This window comes from Typopeltis vanoorti, chromosome 6 (genome assembly GCF_054136105.1).
Source record: "Typopeltis vanoorti isolate ZY-2024b chromosome 6, IOZ_Tvanoo_1.0, whole genome shotgun sequence".
NCBI lineage: Eukaryota > Metazoa > Arthropoda > Arachnida > Uropygi > Thelyphonidae > Typopeltis > Typopeltis vanoorti.
In genome coordinates this window covers 71,128,879-71,151,643 of record NC_143554.1, presented here as the reverse complement: position 1 = coordinate 71,151,643, position 22,765 = coordinate 71,128,879, and the positions used below count along the sequence as shown (strand labels likewise).

The window sequence follows — 22,765 nt, the reverse complement described above, 5'->3', positions numbered from 1 at the left end:
AAATAATGGCTGTCTGAAGCGTTTTAGATCTTTTATGTCCTTGTAAATCTTATAATAGTGAAACATGTAGAATATTTAATTTAAAAATTAAATTTAACCCATTCTAATTATTTATAAATTTGTGCACACTTCATCATCATCAAATTCCTGCTATGTACCCTCAAGGGGTGTACAGGATATGATAGTACTACATGAAAAATTTACATCATTATTAATTTCCTATCTACAATTTTCCTCCAAATCAGTCTGTTACTTGTCAAGACTCCAACATTATCAGATCTTATATTTCTATCGTCTAAGGCACTTTGTACTGTATCAATCCACCTATATCTTGGTCTTCCTCTGGGTCGTTTTACTGCCAACCTGGCAGAGAACACTTGTTTTGCTAATCTTTCCTCACCCATTCTGTTTAAGTGACCATACCACCTGAGATTAGCTCTGCTAACGCATTCCTGGATGCTGACATGTCAAGTTCTTTCCTAATATCCTCGTTTTTAATATGATATTGCCATTGATGCTATCTGTTCATGCCTCTAATCTTTCTCAGGACTCTCATATCTGTGGTCTCTAGTCTTTGGTCAAGTGTTTTACTTCTGATCCAGCTCTCAGATCCATAAGTTAAAACTGGTTTGAACACTTTCTTGTATACAGCTAATTTAGTGTTCCGACTAATTTCTCTCTTATTCCATATGAATTTATTCAATTGACTTCCCACCATACCAGCTTTGCTGATTCTGTTGTCTATTTCTATATTTAATTTAAAATCTTCGGTAAAAATCGTGCCTAAATAGCTGAAATGTTTTACTTGTTCCACAGGTTCTCCATTCACAACACAGTTGACATTTTCAATGATTCTGCCTATTTTCATTGTCTTTGTCTTTTTATTGCTGACCTTCATACCATAACTATTACAACAGCTATTCAATTTAGTCAGAGAATCTTGCAGACTTGTAGCGGATTTATTTAGAAGTATACCATCATCCACATAAAGTAAAGAGCTGACATTAACATCTCCAATTTTGATATCATGTTTAATACCACTTTCCTTCATAATGTGATCCATATAGATAATGAATAACAGAGTGGATAATGTACATCCTTGTCTCACACCAGATTTAACATTAAACCATCTTCCTGTACTTCCTTCAATTCTAACTGCTGACTTACAACTCAAATAAAGAATAAGTATTGCTTGATATAATGCCCCATTGACACCATATAACTGCAGCGTATTGAATAGCTTCTCTCTTGGAACCTTGTCATATGCCTTTTCCAAATCGACAAAACTTAAATACAGATCTTTGTTATACTCCCATGCTTTCTCGACTATTTGTTGTAAAGTGAAGATCTGATCCTGACAGCCTCTATTTGGCCTGAATCCAGCTTGTTCTTCACCAAGCTTTTCTTCCACAATTCTTCTCAACCGTTTCTCAAGTATACTTGCATAGATCTTGCCAGGAACACTCAGTAGGGAAATACCTCTGTAATTCTCACATGCAGTTTTATTTCCCTTTTTATATATGGGTACTATGAGAGCTCTACTCCAATCATCGGGAATTCGTCCCTCTGTCCAGGCCTTCTGACCTATGCAGTGGAGCCACTGTAAGACTCTTATACCACCATACTTCAGCATTTCTGGTCGAATATCATCTACTCCTGCTGCCTTCCCACATTTCAAGCCTTTGATGGCTTTTTCTACTTCAAGTATGGATATGTATTCCTGACTGCATGCCTGGTCAGTGTTTTTTTTATCACTGTGCTGTCATCACTGCTTGTTACATTTAGAAGTTTTTCAAAGTAATTACTCCATACTTCAAGGATATCTTTTTCTCCCATTTTCATGTCACCTTTATCATCTCTAACTCCTTTTACAGCACACTTTCCTCCATTCCTTAGCTTCTTCAACAACCTCCAGAATATTTTGCCACCTTCTTGATATTTATTTTCTATATTCTTGCCAAAGTCCTCCCATGACTTTTGTTTAGCTAGTTTTACACAGTATTTAGCATTCTTGCATTTGTCTCTGTATTCTCTAAGAGCACAAGCTGACTTATTTGCCAGGAACTTTTGATATGCTTTCTTCTTTTCCTTCACTGCCTCTTTAACTTCCTGTGTCCACCAGGGAGTTCTGATTTTTTTATCCTTACAGACAACCTCACCACATGCCTCTCTGGCAGAATCAATCAATGTTTTCTTCAGAGTTTGCCATTGAATCTCCAAGGTTTGATTCCTGTTCTCAAACTCTTTCATTTTTTCTTCAATAATCTTTGTGTATTTTAGTCTACAGTTCACATCTGAGAGCTGCTCAACTTTTATTCGCTTTAAAACTTTCTTACATGTTATTCTTTTCAATATGAAATTCAATTTTATCTTGCTCAAGACTAGTTAGTGATCACTTCCAATTTCAAATCCTCAGTACACTCTGGTGTCCTGCACCAGGGAGAAAATATCACTATCAACAATAACATAGTCAATGAGATTTTTCTTATTCCTAGCTTCTTCTCTCCATGTAAATTTGTGCACATTTTTATGTTGGAACATGGTGTTAGTAATAACCAGTCCATGTGCTGAGCAGAAATCCAACAGATATTTGCCATTATTATTAGCTTTGCTCTTTTCTCCAAATTTTCCAAAATATTTTGTATGTCTCACAATCATTTCCTACTCTGCTATTTAGATCCCCAAGGACCAACTTTTCATTTTTAATTGTGTCAGTGGCTTTTTCTAAAGCCTCAAAAAATTCCTCCACTTCTACCTTAGTAGAACCTTCTGTGGGACCATAGGCACAAATAAGTCTCATTGTCCAGTTCCCCATTCTCATATTTGCCCACATTACTCTACTTGAGACTGACTGCCATTCAAGAAGATTAGCCTCGTATTTTGTGTTGAATACTATGGCTGCTCCTTCTTTTCCTTGATTGTCATTGCCTGAATATAACATTTTGTATTTATTGCTCAGAAAGATCTCACCAGTTTTGGTCTTTTTTGTAGTCACCCCGATTATGTCGATCTGGTACTTATCTAATTCCTCAGCTAGCTCCATTTCTTTGCCATTCAGGCTTCTTACGTTGATAGTACCGATCTTTAACTCTGGTGATGTTGAGTTGGGGTTTGTTTTCAGATGTGTTCCAGTAGCTGACTTTTCGCTGTTTGCCCTGGTTCCCTGGCAAAAACAACGGGGGCCTTGTTTAACCGGGCGACGACCCAGCCGGCATGAAATTTTGTCATGTCGTACCATCATTTTTAATTTTGGTTTAACCAATAAGAATACAATTTGGTCGGCTAAATCCCAAATTGCCAGCCCATCCTTGTTCGTTCAGTATCCAAGTAGAAACCCAACAGGGTGCGCCACGAGAAGGTGAGGATTGGACATTAGGTCAGAAGCCCTGGTCGGTTCTTCGCATTCCTTTAAAGGCTATGTGGAGGTCTCCTCTCAGTTATACAGCTTTGACCCTTAAGCACCCCCTTGTGCACACTTTAAATAATGAAAATTCCCATATAATGACACTCTTGAATAATTTATTATTTCTTTCTCCATACTATCTTTCACTCTGGTCTTTTGTATCCATCAATCACCTAATTTCATGTTTCATACACTTTCAAATGTTTTCAATTCTAGTAGCACATTAATTTGCTTATTTACTGTTCTCTTAATCTTGCTTAACAGCATTTATGGTAATAATATGTCATCATCAAATTCCTGACATTTACCCTCAATGGGTATATACAGGATATGTAGTGCTACATGAAAAATTTACATCATTACTGACTTCTATCTACAATTTTCCTCCAAATCAATCTGTTACCTGTCAAGGCTTCAACATTGTCAGATCTTATATTTCTATCTTCTAAGGCACTTTTTACCATATCAATCCACCTATATCTTGGTCTTCCTCTGGGTCTTTTTCCTGCCAACCTGGCAGAGAACACTTGTTTTGCCCTCTCCCATTCTGTATAAGTCACTATACCATCTGAGAAGGAAATATCATTGAAATATAAGCTGGTTAGAAACTGTATAAAGGTATTGTAAGCAAGAAGACAGAGGTAATCTCTGTCTTTCTGCTGCTTTTCCACATTTCAGGCTTTTGACGGCTTTTTCTTCATGTAGAAAAAGCCATCAAATGAATACATGTTCCTGATTGCATGCCTGATCAATGTTTTTTTTTTTTTTTTTTTTTTTTTTTTTTTTTTTTTTTTTTTAATCACTGTGCTGTTACCACTGCTAGTTTCATTTAGCATTTCATTTAACACATTCCTGGATGCCAACAATGTCAAGTTCTTTCCTAATGTCTGCTTTTTTTAAATGATATTGCCATTGATGCCATCTGTTCAGGCCCCCTAATCTTTTTCAGAACTCTCATATCTGCAGTCTCTAGTCTTTGGTCAAGTGATTTACTTCTAACCCAGCTCTCAGATACATAAGTTATAAAACAGGTTTGAACACGTCTTCTATACAGCTAATTTAGTGTTTTGACTAATTTCTCTCTTATTCCATTTAAATTTATTCAGTTGACTTCCTACTATTCCAGTTTTGTTGATCCTGTTATCTATTTCCGTATTTAATTTACTATCTCTGCTAAAAATCTAGCCCAAGTAGCTGAAATGTTTTATTTGTTCTATATGTTCTCCATTCATGATGTAGTTGATATTTTCAGTGCTTCTGCCTATTTTCATTGTCTTTGTCTTGTTATTGCTGACCTTCATGCCAAATTTATTACAACAGTTATTCCATGTAGTCAAGGAATCTTTCTGACTTGTACTGGATTTATTAAAAAGTATAACATCATCTGCACAGAGTAAAGAGCTGAGATTCACATCTCCAATTTTGATATCATGTTTAATACCACTTTCCTTCATAATGTGATCCATATAGATAATGAATAACAGAGGGGATAATGTATATCCTTGTGTGACATCAGATTTAATATCAAACCATCTTCCTGTACTTCCTTCAATTCTAACTGCTGGCTTACTACTGAAAGACTAAGTACTGCTTGATATAATGCCCCACTGGCACCATATAACTGTAGTGTCTTGAATAGCTTTTCTCTTGGCACCTTGTCATATGCCTTTTGCAGGTCTACAAAACTTAAATACAGATCTTTGTTATATTCTCATAATTTCTGAATTATCTGTCATAAAGTGAAAATCAGATCCTGACAACCTCTATTTGGCCTAAATCCAGCTTGTTCTTCACCAAGCTTCTCTTCCATAATCCTTCTCAACCATTTCTCAAGTATACTGGCATAAATCTTACCAGGACCACTCAGTAGAGAAATACCTCTGTTCAGTTTTATTTCTGTTTTTATATATGGGTAGTATGAGAGCTCTACTCCAATCATCTGGAATTCATCCATCTGTCCAGGGGCTCTCTGAACTATGCAGTGCAGCCACTGTAAGACTTTTATACCTCCCTACTTGAGCATTTCTGGTCGAATATCATCTACTCCTGCTGCCTTTCCACATTTCAGACTTTTGATGGCTTTTTTCCACTTCAAGTATGGATATGTATTCCTGATTGCATGCCTGGTCAGTGTTTTTTTTTTTTTTTTTTTTTTTTAATCACTGTGCGGTCATGCTAGTTTCATTTAGCAATTTTTCAAAGTAATTACTCCATACGTCAAGGATTCTTTTTCTCCAGTTTTAATATCACCTTTATCATCTCTAATTCCTTTTACAGCACTCTTTCCTCCATTTCTGAGCTTCTTCAACAACCTCCAGAATATCTTGCTACCTTCTTGATATTTATTTTCTATGTTCATATCAAAGTCTTCCCATGACTTTTGTTTAGCTAGTTTTACACAGTGTTTAGCTTTCTTACATTTGTCTCTGTATTCTCTAAGAGCACAAGCTGACTTATTTGCCAGAAAATTTTGATATGTTTTCTTCTTTTCCTTCACTGCCTGTTTAACTTCCTGTGTCCACCAAGGAGTTCTGATTTTTCTATCCTTGAAGACAACCTCACCACATGCCTCTCTGGCTGAATCAAAGTTTGATTCCTGTTCTCAAACTCTTTCATTTTTTCTTGAATAATGTTTATATATTTCAGTCACAGTTCACATCTGAGAGCTGCTCACTTTTATTTGCTTTAAAACTTTCTTACATGCTCTTCTTTTCAATATGAAATTCAATTTTATCCTGCTCAATACTAAATGATGATCACTTCCAAATTCAAATCCTCTGTACCAGTGGTGCACTCAGGATTTAATCTTGGAGGGGCCGAGCACTCATGATTTAATTTTTTTTTGGGGGGGAGGGGAGGGACAAGTTGAGTAGACAATTTGAGAATACACACCACACATTGCATATGACCTATGACCGAGCATCTGCAGTGATTGCCTATACATGATACCTGTAATCTCTGGCCTGGCTCGGACAAACAAAATATCATCCGAGCACTACTTCGTTCGCCTTGCTTTCACAACGGCCGTGATTACTGAGAGCCAGAGGGTAATCCCATCTTATGTGACTGCTAATTCACAAGTAGTATAGAGATAAAAGACAAGACACAACATAAATAAAAAAAAAAATAATTTTAATTAGGAAAAGATTTTTGGAAAATTTTCTAGTCTTTTTTTCTTTTTCTTTTGGGGGAGGCCAGGGTCCCTTGGCCCTCTCCCTGGGTGCACCAATGCTCTGTACACTCTAGTGTCCTGCACTAGAGGGTAAAAATCACTATCAACAATAACCTAGTCAATGAGACTTTTCTTATTCCTTGCATCTTCTCTCCATGTGAATTTGTGCACATTTTTATGTTGGAACATGGTGTTAGTAATAACCAGTGCATGTTCTGAGCAGAAATCCAACAAGTATTTGCCATTATTATTGGCTTTGCTCTTTTTTTTCTTTTTCCCAAAATATTTTTGTACGTCTGACAATCATTTCCTACTCTGCTATTTAGATCCCCCAACAAGAACCAACTTTTCATTTTTCATTGTATCAGTTGCTTTCTCTAAAGTCTCAAAAAATTCCTCCAATTCTACCTTAGCAGAACATTCTGTGGGACCATAGGCACATAAGTCTCATTGTCCAGTTCCCATGCTGATATTTGCCCACATCACTCTAATTGAAATTGCCTGCCATTCAAGAAGATTAGCCTCTTATTTAGTGTTGAATAGTATGGCTACTCCTTCCTTTCTTTCCTTGATTGTCATTGCCTGAATATAACATTTTGTATTTATTGCTCAGAAAGATCTCACCAGTTTTTGCCTTTTTTTGTTTCAGTCACTCTTATTATATTGATCTGGTACTTATCCAATTCCTCAGCTAGCTCCATTTCTTTGCCATTCATGCTTCTTATGTTGATAGTACTGATCTTGAACTCTGGTGATATTGAGTTGGGGGTGTGTTTTAGGGTTTGTTCCAGTAGCTGACTTTTCCCTGTTTGTCCTGGTTCCCTGGCGAAAACAATGGGGGGGGGGGGGGCTTGTTTAACTGGGCGACACCCCAGCCGGCATGAAATTCTGTCATGTTGTACTATGTATGGTAATTAAATCTATGTGCAACATAAACATAAAAACAATTTCTTAATATTAAACTTTAATTGCATCCCCTCCTTCAATTCGAAGATCTGCATTTTCAGATGACGAAAGAAGCAGATGAATGATGAACGCCACCCACTATTCGGCCAGACCGCAGTGCCCCAAAGACTAAGATCCGACATAGCTTCCTGGCAACTGTTGAACCACCTAAAAACCTCCCAGAGACACGACTTCAATAATGGCTTGCACTATATCCTGAAAATAATACTGGTATTACAACAGCCGAACATCTTCCACATGGTGTCCACTTGGACTGGAATACTTGGAAAAGCCTCAGACTTCGAATGACAGGACGCTGCAAACAAAACCTCATTAAATCAGGCTACCTCACTGGCCCAGATAATTGTGAGTGTGGGACAACCAAGTCCATGGAACACTTTCTTGTCCCTTTCTTCCATCACCTTGCACAAAAGTGGACCTTATATCCTGCACAGAAAGAGCAGTTGATTGTGCAAGATACTGGAGGAACATCTAACCATATTTTTGTATATAAGTTATGTGTAGTTTCCTTTTTTTCATATTTAATTATTATTCCCTGTATAATTCGCCTATCAAATTTAAGTTGTTCTCATTTGTAATGTATCCTAATTTGTTGTAAATAATGTTGTACCACTTGCTTACTACTGTACCACTTGTGTTTGGATACGAAATAAATAAATATATATTAAACTTTGCTAAACTACATACATGAGAGCACATACCCCCGAAACTTACTTTAATGCCTGCTTCCTTTGCTAAAAGAGGAGCATTAATGAAGTTAGCACCATTCTGCAGCCTCTGTTTCAATATTCCTACCACAGAAGCTATACTGAGAAAATCAGCCTTTTTCTCTAGTTCTGAACCTGGATAAAAAAAAAAAAGTGCAATTATCAAATCAAATATGATCATATAAAGATCTTTGTATAATAGCATATACATTATCTTACTGAAAGGTCATAGGACATGTGCAGATACTGCCAGCCTGGCTGGCTGTGTGGGTAGTGTTCATTCTGCAAACCAGTAGGTGTTTTTTATTATTCTTATTTACACAGTATATCATACACATGGGCCTGTCCAGGATTTGCTAGTTCTTCCAGCCAGTTTGTCTTCTTGCAGAATGAAAAATCCACCACCCTGCTTACTGGAGTGGTTCAAATAATACCTAAAGTTCAAAAAAGTTCCATGTTTGGTCAGGGTTTTCACATTGTCTAAACCTTGGTCCAACCATGTTACTGGTGTAGTATTGGTCTACAAACTTTTGTGGAGGGACTCAAAATTGATATAAACAAAATGACTTTATTAACAAAAAGAGTAATATATATTGATTTGGCTATAATAACTAGTTATATAATAACTAGCAGTGGCTACATTGCATAGTTCAGAAGGCCTGGACAGAGGGATGAATTCCAGATGATTGGAGTAGAGCTCTCATAGTACCATATATTCTTTCTTCTTCTGGTTCCCATCTGCCATACGGCCGCGGGAGGGTAGCTAAATGCTACCATTCTAGGGAGAGATGATTATGAGCAAGGTGGTTTCCCTTTGCCTTCCTTGCCGTAAGTATTTATGACTGTAACCTGTGTGTTCACGGGGCCGGTTTGCCTGCTTGCGGGATGAAAAACCCCAGATAAACTGGCGGAAAAAACTCTGCTGCCCACGCCCAAGACCGGCTAACTTGGCTATGGCTGAAGAAGATCCTTAAGCTCCTCACGTCGTGGACGGGAATCGAACCTAGGACACTCCTTCCCCAGGCATATGGTTGCGAAGCGCAAAGCCACTAGGCTAACCGTGCAGACCAGTACCATATATAAAAAGTGAAATAAAACTGAATGCGAAAATTACAGAGGTATTTCTCTAGTGAGTGTCCCTGGTAAGATTTACTCAAGTATACTTCAGAAACGGTTGAAAAAGATTGTGGAAGAAAAGCTTGGTGAAGAAAATGCTGGATTCAGGCCAAATAGAGGCTGTCAGGATCATTGTTGGATTTTCTGCTCAGGACATGGAATCGTTATTACTAACACTATGTTTCAACATAAAAATGTGCACAAATTGACATGGAGAGAAGAAGCAAGGAATAAGAAAAGTCTCATTGACTATGTTATTGTTGATAGTGAGGTTTTCTCTCTGGTGCAGGACACCAGAGTATACAGAGGATTTGAAATTGGAAGTGATCACCATTTAGTCTTGAGCAGGATAAAATTGAATTTCATACTGAAAAGAAAAACATGTAAGAAAGGCTTAAAGCGAATAAAAGTTGAGCAGCTCTCAGATGTGAACTGTAGACTGAAATATACAAACATTATTCAAGAAAAAATGAAAGAGTTTGAGAACAAGAACCAAACCTTGGAGATTCAGTGGCAAGCCCTGAAAAACATTGATTGATTCAGCAGAGGCATGTGGTAAGATTGTCTGCAAGGATAGAAATATCAGAACTGCTTGGTGGACACAGGAAGTCAAATAGCCAGTGAAAGAAATAAAGAAGGCATATCAAAAATTCCTGGCAAATAAGTCAGCTTGTGACAGAGACAAATGTAATAAAGCTAAATACTCTAAAACTAGCTAAACAAAAGTCATGGGAAGACTTTGGTAAGAACATAGAAAATAAATATCAAGAAGGTAGCAAGATATTATGGAAGTTCTTGAAGAAGCTCAAGTGATATGAAAACTGGAGAAAAAGATATCCTTGATGTATGGAGTAATTACTTTGAAAAATTGCTAAATGAAACTAGCATGAGAGCACAGTGATAAAAAAAAAACACTGACCAGGCATGCAATCAGGAATACATATCTATACTTGAAGTAGAAAAAAGCCATCAAAAGTCTGAAATGTGGAAAGGCAGCTGGAGTAGATGATATTCAACCAGAAATGCTCACGTATGGAGGTATAAAAGTCTTAACAGTGGCTGCACTACACAGTTCAGAGAACCTGGACAGAGGGACGAATTCCCGATGATTGGAGTAGAGCTCTCATAGTACCCATATATATATAAAGGGAAATAAAACTGAATGTCAGAATTACAGAAGTATTTCTCTACTGAGTGTTCCTGGTAAGATTTATGCCAGTATACTTGAGAAACGTTTGAGAAGGATTGTGGAAGAGAAGCTTGGTGAAGAACAAGCTGGATTCAGACCAAATAGAGGATATCAGGATCAGATTTTCACTTTTCGACAAATAGTTGAGAAATCATGGGAATATAACAGAGATCTCTATTTAAGTTTTGTAGATCTGGAAAAAGCATATGACAAGGTGCCAAGAGAAAAGCTATTCAAAATGCTAGAATTATATGTGTCAATGGGGCATTAGATCAAGCAATACTTTGTCTTTATTTGAGTTGCAAGTCAGCAGTTAGAACTGAAGTACAGGAAGATGGTTTAATGTTAAATCTGGTGTCAGACAAGGATGTACATTATCCCCTCTGTTATTCATTAACTACATGAATTACATTATGAAGGAAAGTGGTATTAAATCTGATATCAAAATTGGAGATGTTAATGTCAACTCCTAAATAAATCCGCTACAAGATTCCCTGACTAAATTGAATAACTGTTGTAATAGATATGGTATGAAGGTCAGCAATAACAAGACAAAGATAATGAAAATAGACAGAAGCATTGAAAATATCAACTGCATTGTGAATGGAGAATCTATAGAATGAGTAAAACATTTTAGCTACTTAGGCACGATTTTTAATGAAGATGGTAAATTAAATATGGAAATGGACAACAGGATCAACAAAGCTGGTATGGTAGGAAGTCAACTGAATAAATTTATATGGAATAAGAGAGAAATTAGTCAAAACACTAAATTAGCTGTATACAAGACAGTGTTCAAACCAGTTTTAACTTATGGATCTGAGAGCTGGGTTAGAAGTAAAATAAAACACTTGACCAAAGACTAGAGACCACAGATATGAGAGTCCTGAGAAAGATTAAGAGTGTGAACAGATGGCATCAATGGCAATATCATATTAAAAAGGAGGATATTAGGAAAGAACGTGACATTGTTAGCATCCAGGAATGTGTTAATAGAGCTAATCTCAGGTGGCATGGTCACTTAAATAGAATGGGAGAGGAAGGATTAGCAAAACAAGTGTTCTCTGCCAGGTTGCAGGAAAAAGACCCAGAGGAAGACTAAGATATAGGTGGATTGATACAGTAAAGTGCCTTAGAACAGCGCTTCCCAAACTGTGGGCCGCGGCCCCCCTTGGGGGGGGGGGGCGTAGGTTGAGGGGGGGGTTAAATAATGAAAACAAATTTAAAATGTTTTAAGACTAAGTAGATTTTTTTTATTTTAAAAGAAACGTATTTAACTTTTATCATTTATTATTTCTTTTTTCTTATTTTTTATATTTTAATGGAAAAATTCACACATTGGTGTTGGTTCACAAACTTTGCTTCCTGCGTATTTCAGCGCTTAATGAATATTAGTAAATATTGCTTATTCATATGTTTCATTTCAAAGCAGTGGTTAATTGTATTTACTTCGAATGCTCTCCAGGGAAGCTCCAAATCTTCCTGTCCCTTTCATCACGTGTTCGTAATCAGGGACTGTTGATATTGACTTTACATACATCTCAAAACTCGTTTTATATTATCACTGTCATCCGAGCTAGTTTTCTATTACCAATAAAAGTTTCGCATCTACTTCACACATGAAAAAAAAAAAAAGCTTAAACAAGTTCATGTGGGGAGATAGTAACTCGCTTGCAGTGGTAAACAACACGCCCTCCCTAACAGCCACTATACTGCAGAGGCAATAAAAACAAGTATTTTTATTATGCCAGTGAATATATTTCTCATATATATTTCTCAACAAATAGTGCAATCAGAGACAACTGGGATAAAAGCACACTAATTAACGAATTGCATGTCCCTTCATACAGAAACTATGCTGTATAGACTGAAACAAAACCATATGTTACATGGGCAAACACAGTATCTAACTTAAAACTATTGATATTAATTAGATGTGAGTTCGATTTCCCAAGGAAGCAATAAAATTCAACCGAACATGTTAAAATTCGTAAAAGTGTTAAAACTAAGTAATATATATATATAATGAATGTTATGGCAGTTTCACATATGGAATTCGGTTGAAGAGAGTTAGCATTTCAACTCAATTGTCAGCTATGCTTTTATCTTTCGGTTGTACAATCTTTTGTTAATACTGCACCAATCATATGTCATATGCACGTTTTAATAACCTGCCTTTCTGAATGTTTCGCGGCTTAATTACCGTAAATGGAAAAAAGTCACAAAAGAGAAAAATGTTCCTGGTCCGGGGATTCCCTTATTCAGGTAATATTCACTAATTTCATGTTATCAGTCTGTGGTGTGCCAGTATCGGTAAGTGGTGATATTATTTGATCTATTCTACGTTAAAAAATTTAACCCCGAGATTGATAAGTGGCTGATAAAAAATAAAAAAAATTCCCATGAACAATCAGAAGCAGAAACAGACTCAAAAAAAAAAAGGACAGTATTTCGTATTTTACCAGAACAGCCCACATCGTCTTCAGAACCAAATGGTAAGAGGCAAAAAATGTAATACATGCATTTGATTTTTGCAATATTTGCTGTGTATGTTTTGTATTGAATATAAATACAATAAATATTATAATAATATATCTCTCTATTATGATTTTTTTTTGAGGGAGGGCATGAAATATTTTAATTTTTGCAAAGGGGGCCCCCCTGACATCCAGAAGTTTGGGAAGCACTGCCTCAGAAGATAGAAATATAAGATCTGATAATGTTGAAGTCTTGACAGGTAACAGGTAACTATCATATCCTGTACACCCCTTGAGGGTACATGACAGGAATTGATGATGATGATGAACTAGTTCGACAGCATCAATGCATCACAGAAGACTACTGATTCTGAGTAGAAAGTCAGCAGTATTGTTCTCCACTTCTCTAATGAAAAAGGCCATGCCTTAATTCTAAGTTCATTTTCCTTGGTACAAGATACTCAGACTAACAAAGACATGTATTCTGCAGATTTTCTGTGAAAATTCTTGGCATACAGCTCTGTGTTATCAAAACACTTATGGGATTGCTTGTGGCTGCTCCAATTCCAGGACAGATTATTTAAGTTATGATGTCAAGATGAGGTAGCATGTAATTTATTTGAAGTGCATAGGACCAGGTTAAAAACTTATTTTTTAACTTAAATTGATGTAATTTAATGTAGGCTACCATCTGGTTGACAAAGAATTAGAAAATCTAAAAAAGCTAATTGGTTATTTACTACTTCTTCTGAGGTGAATTAGACCCTGGGATGAAGTATATTTAATTTGGAAAGAAACTGCTGTAACTCAGAGAAAGAGCCATTACAAACTGCAAGAATATTATCTACAAATCTGTACCAATGTGTAGGTCTAGGTGAAATGTTATTAATAATACACTGTTCCAAGTGTTCCATGAAGAAGCTGGCAATAGTAGGTGAATTAGGATTGCTCATGGCTGTTCCTTTGATTTGTTGATATAAATTTATTTTTAAAGGAGAAATAACCAGAATGTATTACAAAATCACATAGTTTAACAATATCTGAAGGAAATTCTTCTTGAAGTAATTCAATGGTGTCAGATAAAGGAATATTAGTAAACAAGGATATTTTTAAAATCCAAAACGTTTTTTATATAAGTATCAGTTCTTCTAGTGAAATAGCAAGTAAATTGGATAAGAATTTAGAAATCTTATACGTGAGACATCCTATACAGTAAGCTGGTCTTAATGGAGTACCTGATTTATGATATTTTTGGAAGACTGTACAATACAATTTAGGTGGATGACCAAAGAAGGTTTTAAGCTTTTTCTTTTGATCTTCATCTCAATTAGAAACACTATCGATAAGAGAATTAAATCTTTAGCTGACTACAGGTAGGATCAGATGTGAAGGGCCTATAAGCTTGAATAGTCTGCAAGTAATCAAGATATTTTTCTCTCATACTCTTTTCTATGTTGAACAACTACAGTTATGAAGGCATAACTTATGCCTTTCTTTGTCAGCCTTAGTAATAATTAAATTACTATTCTTCAATGATTTCAGTAGTTTAAATTCAGAAAAAGAAAGATTAGGACATGGAGGCTTGGCACTAAAAAGAATTTTTGCACATTCAAAACAAATTCTGTTAGTTGTTTTTAGAGATAAGGATTGAAGACCTATGCCTACGAGGGGTGGTCTGAAAAGTTCTCAGCTTAACAATGAAAAAAACGAATTTATAATCTCAAAATTATTTTTCAACATAATCCTCCCTTAAGATTAAAACATTTATTCCAGCGATGCTCCAGTGCCATTATCCCTAAATTAGCCGTATACAAGACAGTGTTCAAACCAGTTTTAACTTATGGATCTGAGAGCTGGGTTAAAAGTAAAATAAAACACTTGACCAAAGACTAGAGACCACAGATATGAGAGTCCTGAGAAAGATTAGGGGTGCGAACAGATGGCATCAATGGCAATATCATATTAAAAAGGAGGATATTAGGAAAGAACTTGACATTTCCTTTTCTACAGCTGCAATCACCTCTTGATTCGTAGAAAAACACTGACCAGCGAGGAAGAGTTTTAGTTTTGAGAAGAGATAGAAGTCAGAGGGAGCCAAATCTGGGGAATAGGGTGGCTGTTCCAACAGTTCATAGTGCAGATCCCTTAATTTTCCCATTGCCAAAACACCTTTATGGACAGGTACATTGTCCTGATGAAAGATGATTTTTTCCTTTGCAAACTGGCTCTTCTCTCATGAATTATTTTGTCTAGTCTGGTTAAAAGATTGGAATAACATTCCCCCAGTTATTATTTTAACCTTTTCAAGATAATTAATAAACAAAATGCCTTTAGCATCCCAAACCACCAATGGCATGACCTTTCCTGCTGATGGAACCGACTGTCTTCTTTGGTGGTGAACAACTGGCTTCTGTCCACTGTTTGGATTCTGGTGTGTAATGGTGAATCCAAGTCTCATCCATAGTAATAAATCGATGCCCAAAATCAGTTTTATTCTTGTTAAACTCTCCAAGCACTGTTCAGAGATTTTCATGCGAGTGCGTTTTTGGTTTTTGATCTGCTGTGAGCAAGCGCAGCACCCGTATTGCGCAAAACAATTTTTTTTTTTTTTTTTAAATGAAACTTGGTTCCACTTTACCAACTATTCAAAATAAATTATTGCAATGCTTATCTGATGTAATCATGCACAAACTTATGTTTATACTTTATATAAAATGACTTATATAAGATTCTCACCTAAAGTTGTGAGTTCTAAAGTGACATTTTTAGCAGTGGACGGAAGAAGTGCAGCAGCTATTTTACCAAGTGTATCAGACAGAATTACCCAAGGTTGGTTAGTTTCTGAAAGCACTTGACAGAAAGTAGGGGAATTCACCTAGAATTAAATAATGTATTTATTTATTTAAATTAGACTTCTTTAATTAAACTGATCAAATGAACAAAATTTTGTTAGTTAATTTTCACATGAAGTACCTCATTTGCAATAATACATATAACATTACAATATTATACTATACATAAATTTTATAAGTTTTTCCATTATAAAAATTAATAATTTAGGTTTATTGATAAATTAATACATTTTGTGTAGAATTTATTAATAACCATTAATCACAACTGCATAAAACAGAATTAAAAGCAAGAAAATGTACAATACTCAGTAGCCAAATTATACATACAAAATTATAAGATATAGAAGTTGATTCAACTATATTGGCCTGAATTTCAAACAAGCCTTTCATGTTGTAGAACAATACTATATTCTTTAAACAGTGGTTAGGATACCAAACAGAACCCTAAGAAAGTGGAAGGAGAGGGGGGGGGGAGGGATATACTTACAATTCATATCCAAAATTTCATAAAAATATTAAAGTTTAAAAAACAAAAATTCACTACCTTTGTCATATAAGAAATATTGCAAACATTTCTTCTCTAAGCAATTTGAGTCATAACTTACTGCTAATTTCTTGTCCAAAATTATAAGAATGCAATAATTTTCATAATTCTATGCTTCATTGCTTTGGATGAATTACAGTATTATTTCCAGTCCTTCAAATCCACCCATTAGCACTGAATAAATCATTGAAACAATTCTCACAGAAATGGAAACATTTCTTTCCCAATTCACATCAAAACCTTAGTTTCACAAGAAGTGTGCCAAGACTGTTCACTGAGGATCAAGTATATCAACTAGTTCAAAATTTTGATCTTCTTTTACTACTTACTCTCAAGTTCAAAACAGTGCCAAGCAAATCAGCACCTTCAAAACTAACAGTATGTAAACTGCCATTAAATCAGTATCACTTAAAATTAGGCCACTTATTTTTAAAGTCTGATGCTTTTTTAATAAATGAGATGGTCTGAATTATGGCCAAAGCTATCATGGCCAATATATTTTATGCCCGTTAATTGTATTTTCTAGCTGGTCTAATTGTTTTGGAGTGAGAAAAACAATGAAGGATATTGCTACTCCGTAGATAAGGTCTAAAATTTGTTTAATCAGTCCAGTCTGGGCAGATTTATTGACTGGTTGAAGTCTACTTGCAAATTTGAGAGAGAGAGAGAGAGAGAGAGAGAGAGAGAGAGAGAGCCTATTCTTTGTGCAACTTGGGTAGACTGTATATTCTACATGGCTAAGCATAATGCATTTGGAATATGTCGCTATCTCCTAACCTCATCAAATTACCATTACTAACAGTTAGTTGATTTTGTTAATCTAAGTTATAGCATCCTGGAATTATCTCTTAAGGTAGTCCTTATATTCAGTTATATTCTCTTCAGGTAGTCCTTATATCCTTATATTCAGTGTGTGTTGTTATTATGAATAAATGTCATCCCTTATCTATACTTGAAATGACAACAGTGGTGTATTGTCTACAGCAACAAGAGAGGTGCAAGTTTTTAATATGTTTGGGGAGATTTTTCCTTCATAGAGAATGTGGACCATTTTAAACTTGATTTTGTCAGTTCAAAGGAAAGCAAGCTGTATAAGGCTTAATGGATTTGCATTAATCAGTGCTCAATGCAAATCCATTAAGTAATAACTTCTGAAGGCAAAGTAAATTCATGTCTTTTAGAAAAGATCCAGATCTGATTATCTGTCACTGAGCAGCAAGTTAGATTAACAACTTACTGCAACACTAGTTGACTTTGGTTTATCAGGGGATAATGGGGGGGGGGGAATCACTTTCTGTGAGTTATGGACTAATTTGTTAAGTCTAAAAATTTCCTAACTTTGTATATCATAACTTTTTTTAATAGTATTAACAATCCTAAACAAACTATTTTATAAAAAAATATATCTATCAGCTGGCTTATATTTTGCTGGATTTCAAACTACAGTGCAAAGCAGCATGTTATAGGTTTACATGTAACAATGAGTAAGTGAAACAATTCAAATTGTAAGAAACAAATGATCTAAAGTCTTAATTTGGCACCTTCTAATGCTGTAAAAAAAAAAAAAAAAAGAAGTATTACAACTATGTAGGAGTTGATCTTAAGATAATAGTAACCCAAATTTTTTGCAAATGAATGCAACCATACCTGTTTAAGGGCAAGAGAATTCTTCATAGCCATGGCTCTGATTCTAAAAATAATCTTTCTGATCTGTAACTTCTGAATAACACACTGGTTTTCTTCCATCTAATCCTGTATGAAAGAGTGTCCAAAGTGTGGTCTGCTAGTCCTGACTTGCCATAATAATGGTAGCAAAAGTATTTTTTTATGTTCTCCAAGGTGGATATTAAGAGATCTTCCTGTCTACTCATAGTAAGTCAAGTCACAGTTACAAGGAACTTATACACTCCAGGATATACTAGAGGATGGAGTTTATCCTTAGGAGAGAAGATCAGAGTTGCTAATTTAACATGGTTTGAATATTGTGCAAAGGCCATGTTTTATTAATAATTTGGCTATCTATTTTATAGGATTTGTAACCATTGGCCTAGAAAATATGGTGCAGATATTTCAGTTCTATGGAAAAAGCTGTCATTAAAACAAATCATTCTGGCTCTATGTGCAAGTGTTTTTTTTTTTTTTTTTAAAATAACCACTGTTGGGCTGGATGATAATGTGATTGTTTATGTAAATATCTTCCTGTGTGTTTGTGCCTAAAAAATGTCTGACCGCTCAATGTGGTTTATGCCTATACAAATTGAGAATAACTACATTACCATAAAAAAAATAGTGATTAATTGTGTGGAAGCAGATTTATTATATGATGCATTATTCACTGGAAGATTATGGAGAGAGACATTTAGCTGGGAACAAACATGACAGAGTTAGAAATGAATCCGTGTATAATACAGATATACTCCTATATATCAAATGGATATACAGGGATTAATAAATAGACAGGCTAACAGATGACAGTTGACTGCTGCAGGAGGAATATTGGCTTAAAAAAGTTAAGATGTAAATTTAACACTTTTGTTCACCATAAAGTTTACACAATGAATGTTTTAAAACCAAAAGTAACTGATATATACACGTGCGCGCGCGCGTGCGTGTGTGTGTGCGTGCGCGTGCAGATGTCCAATGATGGTTTCGAATAAGATTTCAGTTCTTTTAATGCAGAATAAAATACCTCAAACTTACCACACCAGGAACAAATTTTCCATGAAGCAAATCAACAAACTGTTCTGCAATTTCTTCAGCGACACGACTCTGAGCTTCAGATGTGCTAGCTCCAAGATGAGGAGTGCAGATAACATGCGGATGCTGAATAAGAGGCACATTCTTTGGAGGTTCCTGAATGAAGAAACATATAGGGTCAATTAATATTATAAATATCCTGTGATCCTAAGTGATCATTAACATGAACATATATATTTTTTTTTAATGACAATCTTACTGAAAGTAGGGTGTGAAGTGAATCCATAAACATGTTTAGTCTGTGAATCTAAGGATTAGATAATCCAAAAACCCTACTCTACATGAGTATGATACTTTTTTCAAGCCTTCAAGAAACAGGATGATGGGCTTACACTAGGTGATGAAATCATTCACTATTTACTTCTGTCAGATGTTGATAAGTGGAATCAATTATTGATAGAGTAATTAAAAGAATTATAGTAATGCACAACTGCCATATCTGCATGAAATATATGTGGAAATACATTAGGCAGTGAGTTTTACATAAAAAAAAAAAAAAAACCTTTTATATTCTTTTAAACATTTAGTGGAATGTTATAAAAATGAAAGAAAAACTTTCTACCGAGGAATTAAAACAATGAAGTGCATAATTTTGGCTTCTTACTGTGGAACAGTTGATACTAATAACCCCTCAATTTCCCCACCCCCCTCTACATTGAAAGTTGTTAGTTTCATAAAAGGCTTTTAATACCTGGAAATACGACTTTTTCTTTCTTTCTGCTAAAGAAGTAACCCAGCTAGAGAATACACACATTCACAAACAATGACTATGGGAATTGGCTGCTTGGTAACAGCTGCCTGTTTTTAACAGCAGCCACTAGCTACACCATGCAAATAGAGAGTTCTAAAGTGGCTCTACCTCAAAAATAGCTGTGCATCGTCCAGACAACTAAAATGGGCCTGGGAAGAACAAATGGAAGTTGCAGCAACTCTGTAAATGTCAGTAGACGACTCTTTCAACAGGGACTAATAGTCAGTTGTCCTAAAAGAAGCCCTTGTTAACCAAAAAAAAATTAAATTAGCTTGGTTAAATTGGTGCAAAGAACATGCCAAGTGGACCCCTGATCAGTGGTAAAGAGTAATTTTTTTTCTGACTAGAAAAAGTTTAACCTGCAAGACCCACTGGCAGACAGACAGTTCAGAGATGATCAGGAGAAAAATTCAACCCTGACTGTCTGGTGTCAACAGTCAAATTCTCAGCTGGCCAGATGATCCAAGGCTGCATGTTGTATCATGGTGTTGATCACTTGCATTTCACAAAAGGTTCAGTGAATCCGCAAGCGTACCAGAAAATTTTAAAATTGCTGCCTACTATCAGACCACTTTACTGTAATGATGAACTGCATCTTTTCAGATGACTCTGTCCCTTGTCATAGGGCAAAAAGTGTAAGTAATCCTATTATAACCTAAAATGTACCATATGAATTGAGTTTAGTACTTAAAGCTTTAGCTTTTGTTGTGGGTGGTAAGCAGCTCAATGAACATTTGGTGATTTGGCTATAATAAAGGCAAGAGGAGGAGGACCCACCAAATACTAAACAGCAAAAAGTGAATTTTTAGCTTTGAATGTTAGTAAAATTGTGTGGTTGAACTAAATTTTGATACTAGTATTTGTTTTTCCAGTGAAAATATCACTGTCCACACCATTTTGATATTTGCAATTTGAATATTTTCAAGTTTGTTGTCATTTCCTAATTATGTCACATCTTGTACTAAAAAGAGCCAAATATTAATCAAAAATAAAAATGTTATATTACCTTCTTCCTTATTTGTGATGACAATTATTGTGTTAATATCTTTTATCAAATAGGCATTCAAATTTAATTACCAAAAAAAGACATGGTTACAGCAGATGATGCGGTTTCTGAGCATGAATGTATCTGATTTCTGATTTTTTAATAAATTCTGATTTTGTTAAACTTCATTTAACCAATAATTTCTAAGCTATATTAATAGTAATTTAAAATATGAAAGAAATTTATAAACATAATTAGAGTCGATACTTACTTCCATATACACATCAAGTCCTACTCCACCACACTGACCACTCTCCAATGCCCTTAACAGAGCATCTTCATCAATAATGCCTCCCCTGGCACAATTAACAATACGAACCCCCTTCCTACATTTTGCAAACACGGCATCATTAATTAAATCTGAAAGAAATATTAGATAAACTGTTAATTAAATTTCTTTTGAAAAATACACTTAGATTTTCATGCAACAGTGACATAATAATAGCTAGTTAGAAGCAGTGAGAGAAATCTAGAAAAACACTCATCACATTTATTTGATTTAATGCAATAAAATGTTATATAATAGCTTGATGAAAAAACTATTCAAATTAAAGTAACAATAAATAATAATCTAGAAAATTACTGAAGCAGAAAACAAACAGAACTTTGAATATGTGTATTTACTTGTCAAGTTCTTTTCTTATAAGCTTGTTATTGCATCTCTGTAGACAGTGTGCAGAAAACTATCACATAAGAAAATTTCTATTTTCAATATCCTACAACACATTATGTTTATGCATCTGGTCTCTCACTGACAGCATGCAATCAAATTTAAAAATATAAAAAATTGTGATAATTTACTAGTTTCATTCGACTTTACACCTCATGAAGAGGTTTTGAGTTAACTATCCCAATCATATATTCTTCCTTGATTGCCTCAAGAAGAATAAGATAGAACTTCATTCTTGCATAGAGACTAGGGGAAAAAAATGGAGCTCTCTTAAACAGCACGACAATATAACTAGGGATGACAAAGGATATGCTATGATAGTTGAAAATACAAATACTACAAGAAGGGTAAAGGCTTCTTTAACTTTGTTCCAGTTCTTAGCTTACTATTATGAGACCACTACATATTACTGAATCTCAAGTGATGCTACATAATATAAAATGAAATTTCTAGATGAGGTCCAATGAAAAACAATTCCTTTTCATTTTGCTAAACCTTCTAAGGTTATACAACCTGCTAAAATGCATGAAGTAAATGTGCATCTTAGACCAGTAATGGATTCTGTAGGCAGTCCTATTTGTAAATTAGTACAACTATCTGCCCATAGCCTTTACGAGTAATTTTCCTTTACACATCAATAACTGAAAAAAATAAAAACAAGATTTCTAATATTAGAACTCTTGTTTTTACTAATCTTCTGTTAACAGCTACATTAAAATGACTACAGAAATATTATCTTACAGACATTAAATAATTTGATTTTGCAATTAATATGTTATTTCTTTTTTGTCACAGAAAAACTTTAATAAACAGAATGAAGAAACACTAATGGGTTCTCTAATCTCATTTACCCTTGCCAACTGCTATTCTGAGCAGCATATTCCTCTGTAAGATTCTGTTTTGTGAATATTTTTGAGATTTGGATTTTCACACCTTCCTTAAAAAAAAAAAACCATAGCATATCAAAGAATTGCGTTTTATTATTACCTATATTAGTACAATGAGTAGGCTAAGGATTTTTTTTTCCTATTTTTTATTAATTTCCATTTTTTGTATTTTTTTTTAGTCCTGAAACCCTGCTCTACAGACCTCTTTGGGCATGAGATCAAACAGTCT

The 22,765-nt window shown here is 35.0% G+C and overlaps 1 protein-coding gene across 1 annotated transcript in view; it reads right to left on the bottom strand.

Annotated features, from left to right (window-relative positions):
• LOC150105529 (D-3-phosphoglycerate dehydrogenase) overlaps positions 1–22,765 on the bottom strand; it is a 123,710-nt gene that overhangs the window by 15,373 nt on the left and 85,572 nt on the right. Inside the window, exons 6-9 of the mRNA XM_090394243.1 lie at positions 21,191–21,339; positions 19,127–19,279; positions 15,767–15,905; positions 8,256–8,383 (exon numbers count right to left, since the gene is read on the bottom strand). Coding sequence (XP_090250369.1) covers positions 8,256–8,383; positions 15,767–15,905; positions 19,127–19,279; positions 21,191–21,339 — 569 coding nt within the window. The remainder of the gene's footprint in view (positions 1–8,255; positions 8,384–15,766; positions 15,906–19,126; positions 19,280–21,190; positions 21,340–22,765) is intronic.